The sequence below is a fragment of the Cyprinus carpio genome, chromosome B20, assembly GCF_018340385.1.
Source record: "Cyprinus carpio isolate SPL01 chromosome B20, ASM1834038v1, whole genome shotgun sequence".
NCBI classification, from domain to species: Eukaryota; Metazoa; Chordata; class Actinopteri; order Cypriniformes; family Cyprinidae; genus Cyprinus; species Cyprinus carpio.
Window position 1 is genome coordinate 18,524,099 of NC_056616.1, and position 15,460 is coordinate 18,539,558.

Genomic DNA, 15,460 nt, shown 5'->3' on the forward strand with positions numbered 1-15,460 from the left:
GGGTTAGTACAGATCCTGTGTCTTCCTTGCCATATGAAAAAGATGTAGATTTTAGCAAAATATCACTGGTTCATAACACCATGATGGGGCTAAAGCACATATAGATATCTAGTAAGATTTTAAAACAACAGCAGAATTCTATCCTTTAAGGAGCCTAAGAGAAAGCCATTTGTATTGCTGTTTCAAAAACACCTCAGGCTATAGCAATATCTTCCTCTAGAAAATCAAAAAAGCCTGTAGTATCAACTACAAGCAACAATTAAATCAAATCCATAGTGGCAGTGTATTAGTTTACAGTATGCTATGCTAGCAGACTTACCAGTTAAGGTGTGGTCACATTTACCATTGTTCAGATTTCTGCTCATTCTGCTTATTTTGCTATATATATATACATATATACATATATATATATATATATATATATATATATATATTTTTTTTTTTTTTTTTTTTTTTTTTTTTACTTTTTTGATACTGGATATATGTTTTAAATGTATCTGCAGTACAGATATGCTCAAACAATGGATTCAAGGTAAATATTAATCTCCAGTGCTCTTGTTTTCTGTATTATACAGTATTTTGTTACTATTATGGTGTAAGGAAGCACTGAAAATGATCCAGCATGTCAGTGAACTGTACAGATGAAGCAAACTGAATCACAAACAATTTAAGACCTTTTGCAAACCCGTTTGACCGATTAAAGCATACAGTAATCTCCAGAGTCAGACAAGGATATATCAATAATGTTTTACTAGGGCACAATGGTATTTCACAGAGGCATGTGTCCTAAAAAGGGTCTAGCGACACCCCTGCGTCCCCATAAATCACTGCCCATTAAAAGCAATTAAACATTCACCACATCCAATTGTCATGAAATATAAACCATTAAGCAAATTTTTTTAAAAATGTTGTCATCACCAACACCCTAAACTGTCATATGTTCCTGTACTGATTTATCTCAGTACCTATATGAATCAACACTAACATAAGCTTCCGACACAAAGAAGCGCTATGAAAGAAAAAGCTGATTAGACAGACATATGGAGCATTAGGATATGAGCAACAAATCCCAAGAAGCGAGGATATTATTGTTAAGGAAGCTAGATGACTCTCGGATCATATTGAAAATGACTTGCTCTGATAGCACAGAGATTTCCATAAATACTGGCACATATTTGAGGAATAAGGTCATGAACTTCCAGTGATCTGTATGCACTCGTTTTCCATTTTCAGAAATCACTGCTGAACAAACTACAGATTAAGTTTTTTTCCTCTCTTTCCATGTTTTCATATGAGTATCCTTACTTTCAATTCCTGAGGCAAAAGGGAGTCAAACACAGTTAAGAGCTTGATTAAACATGAGGTATATTTAGCTGTTCCAAAAGCCCAATGACGCTGACTGTGGTCTTCCTTTTGCTGAGTAACGGAATGAAAAGCTAAGATAAAGCAACAGGAATTATAAAACAACGAGTGGGAGGAACAGGCAGAGAAAGGGAGCATGAAGGAGAAGGATATTTCTGTTGTTAGCGTTTGATGTGAGCGGTTTTCAGCCCACAGGAAAGCGTGAATGCAGAAAGACAGAAAAATACAGAGTGGTTTAACCTGCGCACCCACAGAACCCCTCTGTCAAGGTCACACCTGCTACCACACACTCCAGTACAGTGTGTGTTTGGCTGAAAGCCACTCTTGCCATGAGGTCCATTCAGGGACTTGGATGGCAGTACTTAATGATCAAAGGCCATCTCATGGGTGTTACGTGCATTGAATCCCACGACTGCTGATGGGGTTACCAGGATCACAGTCCAGCTGCTAAACCAACAGCAGGACAATTAGCCCTCGTTTTCTCAAAGGTGGGACTGTTCTGGCAACTGGCCGATAGTAATCTGTCAGCATAACACTAAATGACAAACTCCAAATGAGTCAGAATCACTGCATAGTACCTTATCCAAAAATTAGTTTAAAAAAATGGCAGTTGTTTCCAGGAATTTATTGCGAATATATATAAAAGAACAACTGCAACAACAACTAGTCACTAAACTTTTGGAGATCAATCAATCGATATTGAGGTTTTTATCATCTTAAAAAAGTCTAAAAATAATAACCACATACATTAAAGCATAGTATGCACTATAAATATGAATAATAATTATTATGATTATTATTAGTAGTAATATGCAGAACTGTTTTGTGATCTAAATTATTACAAATATAAATGTCTACACATTTGAAAAGTACAGTTGAAAATTGTGAATGTCAGTAAAAAAATTCTAAACAATTAGCGATTTATCTTTTTCAAAAACCATAAAACACACCAATGAAATCCCGTGAGCTACAGAGTGCATAAATTATACTTTTTTTTTCTTAGAAAAACATAGTTTTAACTAGGGATATGCAGGTATCAAATTTTTCCTGTTGCGATTAATCGCTAATGCTTTTATCACGGTACACAGTTTTATCACAGTACTGAAATTTAGTTTAACAAAAGTGGTCATAATACAGATCATATAACAGGTTAAATTATTTTTTTTTTCTTATAACAAAAATAACTGAACATTTAAATACAATAAAGCAATACAGAAAAATATATAAAGTTAAATGTTTTACACAGATTAAAGTGCAAAAGAACAATAAAGACCCATAGGTATCACTTTACAATAAGACCTCATTAGTAAACCATTAACATTCACAATGAGCAATAGCTACATTTGCTACAGAAGTTATTAATCTTTGTTAAAAAAAATACATGTCTTAGTTCATGTTAGCTCATTAAATAACATTGAACATAACATTATATTCAAGCAGCATATAGGTGTTGTGCATTTTGACCAGTTGATAGGAAAAGTATTCTTAAAATGCATTCCAAATTCTGAATAATTTGTAATTACCGTGATATCGCATTACTGAATACCAGAACATGTCTAGTTTTAACAAAATCTGACTATAGAAATACACTGGTTGAACAATGTACATGTTCACAGCAAAATACATTGTAACTTAAGCTTTTACTTAAAAAAAAAAAAATACTATTTTCAGTAAATTACAGTACATTTACCATTAAATCTATTATAATTCTTCACCAAACTGGGCATGGTAACTTGCAGTAAACTAATAAAAATGATTAACATTTAATTTTTTAAAAAGTTATCATTGTTTTATTGTGTACTGTATTAAATTATTTATTTTTTTAAGCATTTCTAAAAAAAAAATTTCTGATAAAACCACAAACACTTTCAGTGATTTTCCAAAGCTATGTAAACGCAACCTCGATAAGCGAAGAATGCTGTCCACTTACACACGTGCTGTGATCTAGACACAAAATACCTAATCAAAGCAAATGTGTGTGTGACACAGACATTTGACAGGGGAGAAGCTCAGCTGAAGGGAGTGGAGTAGTGCAGAGTGATGGAGGGGTGAAGGGGAAGAAGAAAGTGGTAGGGGCTATGGGACTGGAAACCTCTTTGAAGTGATGAAACAGATCAATGAGCCAAAGACAGGCTTTGATGGTGAGAGAGATCAGCTTACAGACAGTTCACGGAGCCTTGTTAGTGTGATGAAGTGTAAGCTGGGCTGTGTGATCGCGTGTGTTGTGACTGACTGATTGACTGACTGACAGATGCCACTTCCTTGCATGCGTATATCGCACCGACAACAAAATGCTGAGCTTGTATGCGCATATAAGTGCGGCAATATGTTTGTCAGTTTGCCAAAGAGCCAATGAAGCACAGTATTCCATTGTTTGTGTGTAATTACAGAGCAGGTAGGTGACCTCAAAGGCACAAGGGACTCACAGTTCTGCCCAGTTTACCGTGAGAGAGCAGGAGTCTGTCTCGCCTGGCAACTGCATCCCATAAACTGCACCGCACTTTCTAAACTGCATAGCAACCACTTAGCACAGACAGAAACAAAAATTCACTGCAGTGACGGAGGGAGGAGGAGGTAAAGACACAGAAAGGAGAGAAACAGAAGGCGTACGGAGGAGCGAGCAGGTGCAAAACAGACAGAGCAACGTCAGAAACAATAAACAAGACCTGAATATTTGGCTCTGTGTGAACAATCTGCACTGTTTATCTTGCTAAACTGGTGTCAGGTCTCTGCAATTTGCTATTGTGTTATTTGTTATTGCCTTTTTGCCTTAATGGAAAGGGCATGTGTCTGAGCTTTGAGAGACATCACAAACAAAAGAAATTGTTTTCTGAAAGTGAAGACAATATTGAATCCTTCTGCAACATTTCCATTACCCTTTCCTTGAAAGTGGTGACTCACAAGTGCCCTTACTTGAGGATGTCAGCCTGCTCCAGTTCAGCCCTTTTTTTGTTCTGCATCCTGTCTGATGGGCCAACACTCCTAGACTGTACCAGGAGGGTAATTTACTGTAAATTATTTAATAGCTTCTCTGCAAACGTCACAAAGACCATATTTCTATGACGACTAGGTACCGGCAACACGCGAGGCTTTTTTCATGTCTCTGTCGTTAAGAGGTTTTCTCATGCAAGCCTCAGGGGAAACGGACTGCGATATATGCCGTGCTTATTAGATAAGAGCAATAAAAGAGGAGCATTTCAGATGGGCCGATTCCATTTCTACTGCACAGAAAATAAAAAGCGCAAGTATTGTGGGAGCTTTTTTGAAGAGGTTAGCATAAAAATGAGCTGATAGACTTGAAATTCCCAGGGCCACGATGGGGTGAACTGAAGTGAACCCTAATGCAGACAGGGCATGCTGAGATGCAGAAATGCCGGATTAATGCAGGTTTAGCATTATAGTAATGTGAGTGAGGACCTTGAGAGCTGAGGGAAGGCATAATTAGGTTGGACTGGAGAAGTCAACTTGAAACAATGTCCCAAAACAATGCAAAGCCAGCACACCGTCCCCTAAAATCACTGAAGAATAGCTGAGGAGTCCAAACAAGGTAAGATGAAACTAACCAAGTTACAAATTACACATAAATGCATTTTTATAAATACAAAATGAATATTTATAATAATGCATCCAATTTAAAACACCAACTATATATATATATATATATATATATATATATACTTTAAAAGAGCTTAACTTTAAAAGAGCACCTTCTTCTATCTATATATATATATATATATATATATATATATATATATATATGTGTGTGTGTGTGTGTGTGTGTGTGTGCGTATAAATATATATATATATTTAAATCAAATATTCTTCTAGGTCTTAGAGAGGGTTTTAGCATGCTGACAGTATGACAGTAAAAACGGTAACTGTTACTGTCAACATGCTAAAACCCTCTCCGACTACTTGCGTTGCTAAATGCATCCCATTTAAAGCACTGCCGACACAGCCAACAAATTCACCGCCTTCAACAATAAATTTCAAAACAATTACTGTCAGAATACAAATGCACAAATGTCTCTCACTATGAGCATTGCATTAAGACGATTTGTCAAGTTAAAAACTTCTTTCAACTTTAAAAAATTTATCTTAAGACCTCTGAGTTCAGTTCTACTGCATTCTGTCTACTGTAGGTGCTAAGAACCCCGTCTCATGACATCTGGTCTGTGAACAAGCCCTTAACCTGCACAATTTTACAGGGCGAACCATAACCAGACGATTTTAAAGTGATCTATTTTTGCACATTCCTAATGTGGACACTGTGGAAAAAATAAGAATATACAATAATTTCTCAAAAACCACCAGGCACTGTAGGTTCTTCTGTACCATTCTATCCCTAATGCAATGAGGTTTGAGTGCCTAGTGAATCTGATCAGATTTGTCTGAATTGGTGGCCCTTCCTGTAGTTACAGAGTACAGTGAGTTATACAGTCACACACTCAATCATAGATGGCTGCTGCTGTGCCATTATGAAGTTAAACTCCTTTGCTTGAGCCGATCACAGCACACAAGTGTGCTCACACACACACACACACACACACACACACATACACTGCTGGCAATGAGCCTTGCTCCTGTGGATTACGTAAGAAGTGGCATAGGCATCCTCGGGCAATGTCTGTGTGTGTGTTAGGCTCAGCTCTACATGCCTGACACTCAAAGCAATACAAAACACATGCATAACCACCACAGCCATGTCACAGCCAGTATATTTCATATCATATGTGGAATCGTAAAATGGGACGCATCACCAGTTACAGCATTCTCAGCAAAAGTGTAGTCTCTTTTTATTTAAACAGATAATTCACCCAAACATGAAAATTCTGTCATTGATTACTCATGTCGTTCCAAACCTGTAAGACCTTTGCTCACCTTCAGAACACAAATGAAGATATTTTTGATCAAATCCAAGAGCTTCCTGACCCTGCATAGACAAGACAGCAACAGAACTGACATGTTCCAGACCCAGAAAGATAGTAAGGACATTGTTAAAATAGTCTATGTGACATCAGTGAAGGTTCAACCTTAATTTTATGAAGCTACAAGAAGACTTTTATGGGTATGGAACACAATGAGGGTGATTAATTAATAACAAAATGTTCATTTTTGGGTGAACTATCTCATTAACCTTCTTGACTTTTTACTCTGAGATGGAAAATAGGCTTCTGTAGTATAGTGATATTTGCATAACCTACTACCTAATAAAATGACACCATCTGGTTGTTGTTGTTTTTTGAAGGAAGCATAAATGTGTCCTTCACAGCCTGTGACATCCCACAATCCTATGCCTGAAATTCAGTGGTTGGTTGAAAACATAAGAATAGTGTATGAACAAACAGTATACATAAATAAATTAATTTAGAAATGTCGTTATTTTCTGCATTTTTTCGTCAACCTATGACTACAAAGAAATAAGTATCTTTAAATATTTGCTTAGTTATGTCTTAAGCTTACTTGAATTTGTTCTACAGTACATCACTAAATGTGATATTACAATGAGATAAGTTATCTTCATAGAAAAACACTGTCTCATTGGGTGGCGAGCCTGCAAGGTTTAGGACACTGCCTTCATATCTTTCAGTGACATTAAATTCAAGTGTATTCATCACAAGCACTGAACATGATCTGTTCAATAATCTGCAACCTATAATGGAGACGAAGCTTGATCATGGTGACATATATCTTCTTTAGAAATAAATACCCTTCATTAAATTTGAAGAGATGATCATTGTGAATAAAATGATCAGACTCATAGTGGGTTATATTCTAAATTACAGTGATTATGACTGTCAGCAATCAGTGTTGGAGACATATTTTTGCATAGCAACCAACAATCTCACAGTGTACTGCAAAAAGAGGAAGTGCAAATACTCAGGAGACTATTTAAAATGTATCTGCTTTACCATGAGGTCATCACACCACTTTGTGCATGTCTGTGTGTGTATGTCTGAGAGGTTGATCAATAGATCTTGCGTGCGAGCCGCACAGTCATGGGCCCGCAAGGCTAGTTGAGTTATGAGTCTGCCATTCTCTATCCTCTGCGCTTGAAAATATAATTCTCAAAGGACAGGGACCACCCAAAACTGTCTGCTACACAATAACCACCATTTCACCACCCGCAATTTAATTATTCAAATAGTAGACCACCAATAACAATGTTACCATAGTCTATAAGAGGTTGTTTAAAGCAGAATTGTGTAATATTCTTAACAACAACAAAAAATCCCAATCCTGCAAAATTGGCTCAACCAATGGTGTGAGTTTGGGGGTGGGACTATATGTTTGTCCGACCAACGGTAGACAGTGGGAGTGTTTTTTTTTTTGGTGGTGAAGAAATGAATTCCACACCTTTTGTGAAAGATTTTAAGGGGACATATTATTTTTTTTTTTTGTAGTTTTTTTCTATATATGTGTGTGTTTTGTCTTTTTGTGAGCGAGCTGTGGGAAACAGAACGCTTTTGGGATCGCAGGGCATTTGCCCGCTGGCCTGAGACTGAAGACTCTCCTCTCTCTCCCTCCCTCCGCTCTAATCTTCTGGATGCTTTTGCCAGGATTCTGCCATTCTGGTCTCTTGATCTGCCACTTTCAGTCATTCTCAACTGGGGAGAAGTTTACACAACTGCAAAACAGATCTTCACAGCGCTATGCAGCTCACAGCTACAGACACACACTGTGTGGCATACACATACAAATGTGATCTTGTTAGCATTCATAGGTATTCACACATATTCACACATTTTCATATGTTTGGACCGAGACTACATTTATCAATGCGATCATAGCATCTAAAAATTTAGATAAAATTTTTGCATAGATAAATGGAATTAATAGGTGGGTTTTATTGTATACCACTGTTCAAAAGTTTTAGTTTTTTAGTTTTTTATGTTGTTGAAAGTCTTACAATCATAATATATATATATATATATCATAATGAAATATAAATGTTAACTCTTAACTGTCACTTTTGATCAATTTAATGCATCCTTGCTGAATAGAAGTATTCATTTATTTTTAAAAAAGTATATGTATATTGAACTTTTGAACATTCAAAAGGCTTCAAGTTTCTAAAGCTGTTAACTGCGTTTCATTGTCATTCGAAACAGACATTTAAAAAATATATATCTACAAATATGAATGAGATAACATTGCAAATACTTCAAAATACTATGAGATTTGTACCATGTATATCTGACCAGAAATACCAGCATAACCTAAGTCAGTCACAATTTTGCTAATCCATCCAAGATCAGACCAAAATCAGTCACAAAATCAAAGGTATGTCTTTATTCTACCATCCCATTCAGCTGAATCTTGAGTTTCTTTTTGCACTGCTGATAGCTCGGGATGAGATGCGAAGAAAGAAAGAAAGAAAGAAAGAAAGAAAGAAAGAAAGAAAGAAAGAAAGAAAGAAAGAAAGAAAGGACGATGCACTGATCACAATTTGGAGTCTCTTAGGGAGATTTTCATTTGCCCTCATCTCACAGCAGCCGACATTTATCTGATCACAGTCACTCAAAGAGGCTAAGTATCAGCGAACTCCTCAGAGAGCAAAGACATTCAGTTTCTAAAGAGGCTGTTCTCTGAAGAGCCGCCGCATGTATCAACTTCCACCAATATCATTCAACATCTGACAAAGGGCGGTGTCAAGCGAGCTGTTCTTCCGACTTGACTGACTTGAAGCAAATTATCCCGTAGTGACGGCAGAAGAAATATTTTCAATTAGAGCTGCGCTCACTGTGAAAAGTAATGTCATGCCTCTGTGTGTACAAATGAATCGGGGAATGTGGAAGTTCATTTCAAAATCAAAGGCCATCTATTTGAATACAGAGTGTGAATGGAGGTTTTGATTAGACAGGAAGTTCTTTGCCGTCTCTGAGATGGGAATAGACCTTAGTGACTTGTTCGGTATAATTAATATCTGAATTTATGTACTAGGATCATTCATGAGGGTGATGAAAGAGACACTGAACTAAGGTGATGTGCCTTAATGATCCCAAATCCCAATCCAGTAACAATAAACGTCCTTTTACAAAAGACTTACGACGGGTTTGACTGACAAGCCATGACAGCGGATCAGCTCAGTTAAGCACAACAAATAGCATCACTTTAAAGCAGATGAAGCTTGTTATGTTGTGATGCAGCATAATATAGTCACATTTCAGAAAGGCAAAACTAACAATGGGTCATCCATGTCCTAATGAATTTGTTTTTAGCTTGACAATGCCCTTAAACACACCAGTAATAACAACTTATAACACAACTGACAAAGAAACTAAATACTTACTGACAGGTTCACACTGCACCTGAAACAGAGCAGAGATTATTTCATTTCCATTGTGAAAAGGATACAATCGTAAAGCCCCACTCTGAGTCCCGATGGCAAGGATTTTCTGGACGGGGTCGAATGCCATAGAGGAGGGCTGATAAGGGAAGCCATGGCGCACAGTCTGAGGATCAAAACAGAAAAGAAAAATGTTTTAAAAAGTACACAATGTAAAGCTTGGGGGCAAATAATTTAAAATAAATTGCTGGCTGACATTTTAGTTTACATTTTATTTGTCTGTTTTTATCTATTTTTGCTTATGATGAACGTTTCATCATTTCGTTTCATTCATCATTTTTAATGTGACAGAAGTTTTACAGTGTTGTTATTGTTCAACTAAAACAATTTTAAAAATGCTAATTAAAACAAAGCTGAAATAAAAATACTAGATTAAGTTATTTCAGTTAGTTGCCAAGACAACATTTTTAATTTTCATTAAATCGAAGTGCTTAACTTACTAAAACATAAATAAAAATACTCAGAAAACAATAGAACAATAGAAAATGACGAAAACTAAAATATGAAAATTTAAAATATAAAAATAGTGAATTCAAAATAGAATAAATTTTCCTAAAATAATACTGGTTGTGTAGTATTTACGGTCTTGATTTGAAGTATTGTGGCAAAGCATGTGTATGTGTGCAGCACGATGGAGTCAATCTTCCACAATTCAATATCAGTTCAATATCAATTTTAACTGAATATATATTCAAATACCCAGCCTTTTGAATTGCTTAAACAATCCTTATGTGCTATAGATAGACAAAAACAACAGGCAGTGAGAACACAGACCTGGCTGTATCCAGAGAACAACAACAATGGTTGACTACAGGTTTACAGCACTGGCCTCTGCTTAACAGCTGTCATTGTCGCACTGTCTGTTTGAAAACCTAGAGGGTGCCTACACTGATAGCACTTCTGAGCATCAAGACGAACCTATAATGCTGTCTAGCTAGGCAGCTCAGTGTGTTTTGAGACGCAGCCTCTGTGTCTGTGTATGTTTGTTTTAGTGGCTAAAGCGGGTTACGTAAGCGGCGCTCGCGGGGACGGGTACCTGTCGGTGAGCAGCAGTAGCATCAAGCTTCACTTCATCCTTCCCATCTATCTCATTTCTCTTTTCATCTTTCCACTAATTATGAAATAAACATTAACGTAATCCAGCGTTCGTATGCGTCTATTAAATTTCAACCTGACAAAAAGACCAAAGCCTCTGTAAATGCACTCATGTAACCTCGTTAACTACGATAAGATTAATGATTATTAAATTCAGATCGGTGTTTTAAGAAACAACTGTATCAATATCGGAACGATACGTGAATATTCCCTTCTCTTGAGAAATCATTTAGTGCTTCATAATAACACACTTTAAGATAATACCATGTAAGCTCTTGAAAATAATTAATGTGGAATAGATTTGAAAACATGCTCCGTAGAATAATTATTAGATGGCGTTGACAGGATTGTATTCTTACAAACGCGTTACTTTTTTCCTGCCTTCAGAGACTGACAGCAGCGCGAGCAAATACCAATCGAGCGCGCGCTGTGAAGAAGCCGTTTATTGGTTGGGTCTACTAAACGAATACGCCCCCTTCAATGAAGAAGTCGCTGTTTGGATTGAAGGAGGGCCCATATTTGAACTGAATTGGTTTGCCATTCGTGGTTGTATGCTGAAAATGTCTTGTAAATCTATTCAGATGACTTTTTTAACCTAACTGATAAAATAATGCCCAGCAGTCACAAATACTGAGGCTAAAATGACAATATGCTGTCATTTGGGATTTTTGTAGTGACTCAGCAGATCTCTAGACACTAACTTCAATATAGTGTAATAAGATTTGTGAACGACTCGGTGTTCAAACGAATCTAGTAAATGATTCAATGACTCACGCATGACACAAAAGGAACTTGTCGCCACCTACTGTACTAACAAAGTAACCTGTAGCAATGTTGACTGAGCGAACTGATTCGAATCTTTGAAATGAATTAAAATCCCAGCTGCAGTGCTGTCATTCTCCTACAGTTTCCGCACACGTGTGTGTGGGTTTATAATCTAATATGGCATTCATCTGGACGTGGTTTTGCGCGGAGCGAGATGGATGAGAAGAGAGAAGCCTCTACAGATAACCCATTTCTCACCGAGAACTATTAACTCCATCCACTGTGCTCCCAGATCTAATGCAGAGAGGGCAGCTAAACCAAAGCAATACTTCAAACTTGGCCTATTCAAAACACATTGCACACTCGCAGTCTCAGAACCTAGGCTAGACAACAACCTAAAGATCTGCCTACCTAGACAACATTTGGGCACCTTTGATGGCCCAAAATTATCCTTCTATACTGTATGCTTCAGTGTGTCCAAAAAGAGTCAAGAATAGTTCTGGGTTTTCAAGAAAATACCAAAATTACACGTTAATCCCAGCACAGTAGATTATGCAAGAAACGGGTTGTTTATCCCCCTCCCTCCCTCCACTCCCTCCACTCAAGCATCAAAGCTTCATTCTATGACCACAAGATACAGACGCTTCAGTAAAGCAGCATGTTTAACACTGGACACTATGACACGGAAGATATGGACAGGAAAAGTAACCGTGTGGGTTCAAACGAATCTCAGTGTCACGCATGAATATTTTACGCATTTGTCCGCATTTTCCAAACACAGTCAGCTCTTTCCACGCACAGCTTGTGAAAAAAATTTTTTTAGTATGGGTTTGAGGGAGCAGAGTATGATAGTACAGTGTGTAATACCAGCGGTTTAATGTAAAAACGCATTCCAGCGGTGTGCAATCAAAAGATACTGGACTCTGTTATTTGCAATAAAACATACGAATGACATCATAACGCATAATAGTTTTTTCATTAAAACGTTATGTGATGCATCACATCTAAACAGAAAAGACACGCGTTATCTATATTCTAGTATCTATAGCTATTCTAGTAAATCTGTGGATAAAGTGAAATCACAGCATGCACTAAGTGGCACTTGCGCGAGGTTTATTAAAGAAAAAACACACACACACATCAGGTGATGTTACACATTCACTTGAAAGCTTCCCCACCTTGCAGATCTGGAAGTGTTCAGACTGGAGCGTCTCCGGGATGAGCTCGTTCTCCTTGGCCCCGAGCTGCGGGGATGGAGAAGGGGACGACACGGCCGTCAAGCCGTCCAGCACCTTACGAATATTAAACTTCTTCATTTTCCCCCCGGTGCGAGAGACGGAGGGGGACGGGAGCACCGAGTCGAGATCAGCCGTGGATGATGAGAGGGAAAGCCGCTCTCGCTCGTTTCTGCAGCACGTCTCTTTAAACCTCACATTTTAAGTGTTTTCACCGTGTCCTCCATGGCTTAAAGCTTGGGTTGTGAACGGTGATATTTTTTGCTTTTTATTAGCGTTTGTGGGGTGTCCGTTTATTCTGACTCGGCGTCCCGCTGCGTCTCAAATTCCCTCTATCCTCTCACTCCCACTCTCTCACTCGCTCGATCCCTTCTGCTCGCCACTCAACGCGGAAACACCGCTGCAGCGCCGCGCATGCGCACTCCAGACTGGATGACTGAAGCCGCCTTCCAAACGCTTTTCCCGGTGACCAGGCAAGACTGTGGAGCGCTGAGTGAGCCTGGCGTCACATTGCAGAAATGAGGGGTGGGACTCTGCACCTGGAGCCGCAGGGATGCAGGATGGAAGCGCATCAGCTAACACATAACAGTCATAATATGCATCAGTTCTTTAGTTTAGCCTGCACGCTGTAAAATAGATTTGATAGGGGAAATATTTTTTTAGATTATGACTATTTTTTAAGGTTAATTTCTCCATGGGCACAAAAAAGCTATCCATGGTTGCTCTCTAAGAAGAAACAGGGCTCTCACGGTCATAGAAAATCTGCACATTTCAAGGAGTCAGAAATTTCTTGAGACAATATATGTTTTTTAGTTATATTCAGCTCTAAAATATTTAATTGGGTTGCAATCTATATTATTAAAAAAAAACATATTAGCATCATTATTTTAAATCCTTACCTGGTAATCTGAATGAATGTAAAATCATGGAAATTCACTGGTCAAAATGTATTAGTGCAAAAAGAATAGGCTAACTGAAAACATGTTAATTTGTGGCTGTACTCCAATAGTGTGACATGGGGTACAAAATGTATTTATAAAAACTCTTGTCTGAATGTATCTCAGTGTGGCTTCGTTATTTTAAATTGTTAAACAAAAGCTATAACTATTAATGATATGCAAATGTTAGTTTGCAGGATTGAGGTATTTCTCATTTAAGACAGTTTGAAATAATCCACCACAACAGAAAACAAAATATATTGTGCAATTGCAATTAGATTTTTAACTAGACTTGTAGTCTGAACACTGATCATTATAAAAGATTGCCAGCTATCTAGATCAGTGTTGGCTTTCGTATGTCTGATGTAAGATAAAGAAGGTCAGAAAGTAGAGGTCATAATGGCTCAACCGTCAGTCTTGCCACTGCTGTTTAAGAGTGTGTCACTAGCAACTGATTTAGACACCTGCCCCTGTTTAATGAAGGCCAAGTTTACTCTTTGCGATCTGCAATGCATGTCTGGTAGAGCACAGTTTGTCTCTGTCCATGAGATGAAATTAGATTATTTTAGGGAAAATTTTAACACTACTTAATCAAACCAGCTGCTGAGAAGAACTGTACATGCCGGACAGCATGTCCAACTAATTACTTATTGCAAAATCAAATTAATACCATATTCATATTCAAATTAATACAATATTAATTTGGCTTCAGTTATAAAATCATCAAAAAAATAAAAAGCCAATGCATCCATATAAATTTAGGGTAACTATTCACAGTTTAGATTATAGATATCATTATAACATAGGGTATTATGGCCTGATCAATGAACAGATTTAAAATAAAAAAGTTAGTCACAAGTATATGTAAATAAAGTCACTGAGTACCCTTGACCACCACGCTAATGAAGACAAACACTAGGTCTTCACTGAGGTTTGGAGATCCCTTTGATTCTCTACCCTTTAATACTGTAACGATGGAGATTGCATGCATTTCCTTATCAGGCCCTGGGAGAGGCTGAAGAGATCCTTATAAGGTAAGGGCCATCCTCATGTACGTATGAGTCACTGACCAATCACCAGCTCGCTACACACACAAAACACTCCATAAACCACACACTGGAACATCAATGACTTCAATGGTTTCTCAATCACTCTGCTCCCTTTTATTCTTGACAATAATAAGAGAGAGAGAGAGTTTAGTATTCAGCATTAAGTGGGTATGAGACTGACATTTGTAAGCTTTGTTAAGACCCTCCCACTGATGAATGTTTGGCTAGTTCGCTAAGGAGGGGCCAAAGTTTACAGAAGTATGACTAAAGCAAGGTACTCCTTTGTTGACGTGGGTTTCATGCAAGAAGCTATAAACCCCTCTAATTACAGATGCAGCATTGCAATTTAGCACACACCAGTGCATGATCACAATTTAAACTATTGTTTTTATTTATTTAGTCATTCCTCCTCGTGTGGGTTATCAGGTTAATTTAGTTGCCATGTGCAATAAATACTTTTTTTTAAATATTTAAAAATTAAATACAAAATAAAATAAAAAAAAACAAATGTAAAGAAAACTAAAAATGTATAAATAAAAACTTTTTTAAATTTATATAAATACATACAGTACAGTACACACTCACAAACACACATTTTCATTTAAAAATGTTTAAAGAGTTATGCTAAATTGATATTTCCAATTATTATTTATCGCTATAGTATCA

At 37.3% G+C, this 15,460-nt stretch overlaps 1 protein-coding gene across 1 annotated transcript in view; it reads right to left on the reverse strand.

Moving 5' to 3' along the window:
- LOC109049616 (syntaxin-binding protein 5-like) overlaps positions 1 to 13,360 on the reverse strand; it is a 74,006-nt gene extending 60,646 nt beyond the window's left edge. Inside the window, 2 exon segments of the mRNA XM_042746226.1 lie at positions 9,721 to 9,818; positions 12,751 to 13,360. Of these exon segments, the coding sequence (XP_042602160.1) occupies positions 9,721 to 9,818; positions 12,751 to 12,888 (236 nt within the window). The 5' untranslated portion in view covers positions 12,889 to 13,360.
- Between the last annotated feature and the right edge of the window lie 2,100 nt (positions 13,361 to 15,460).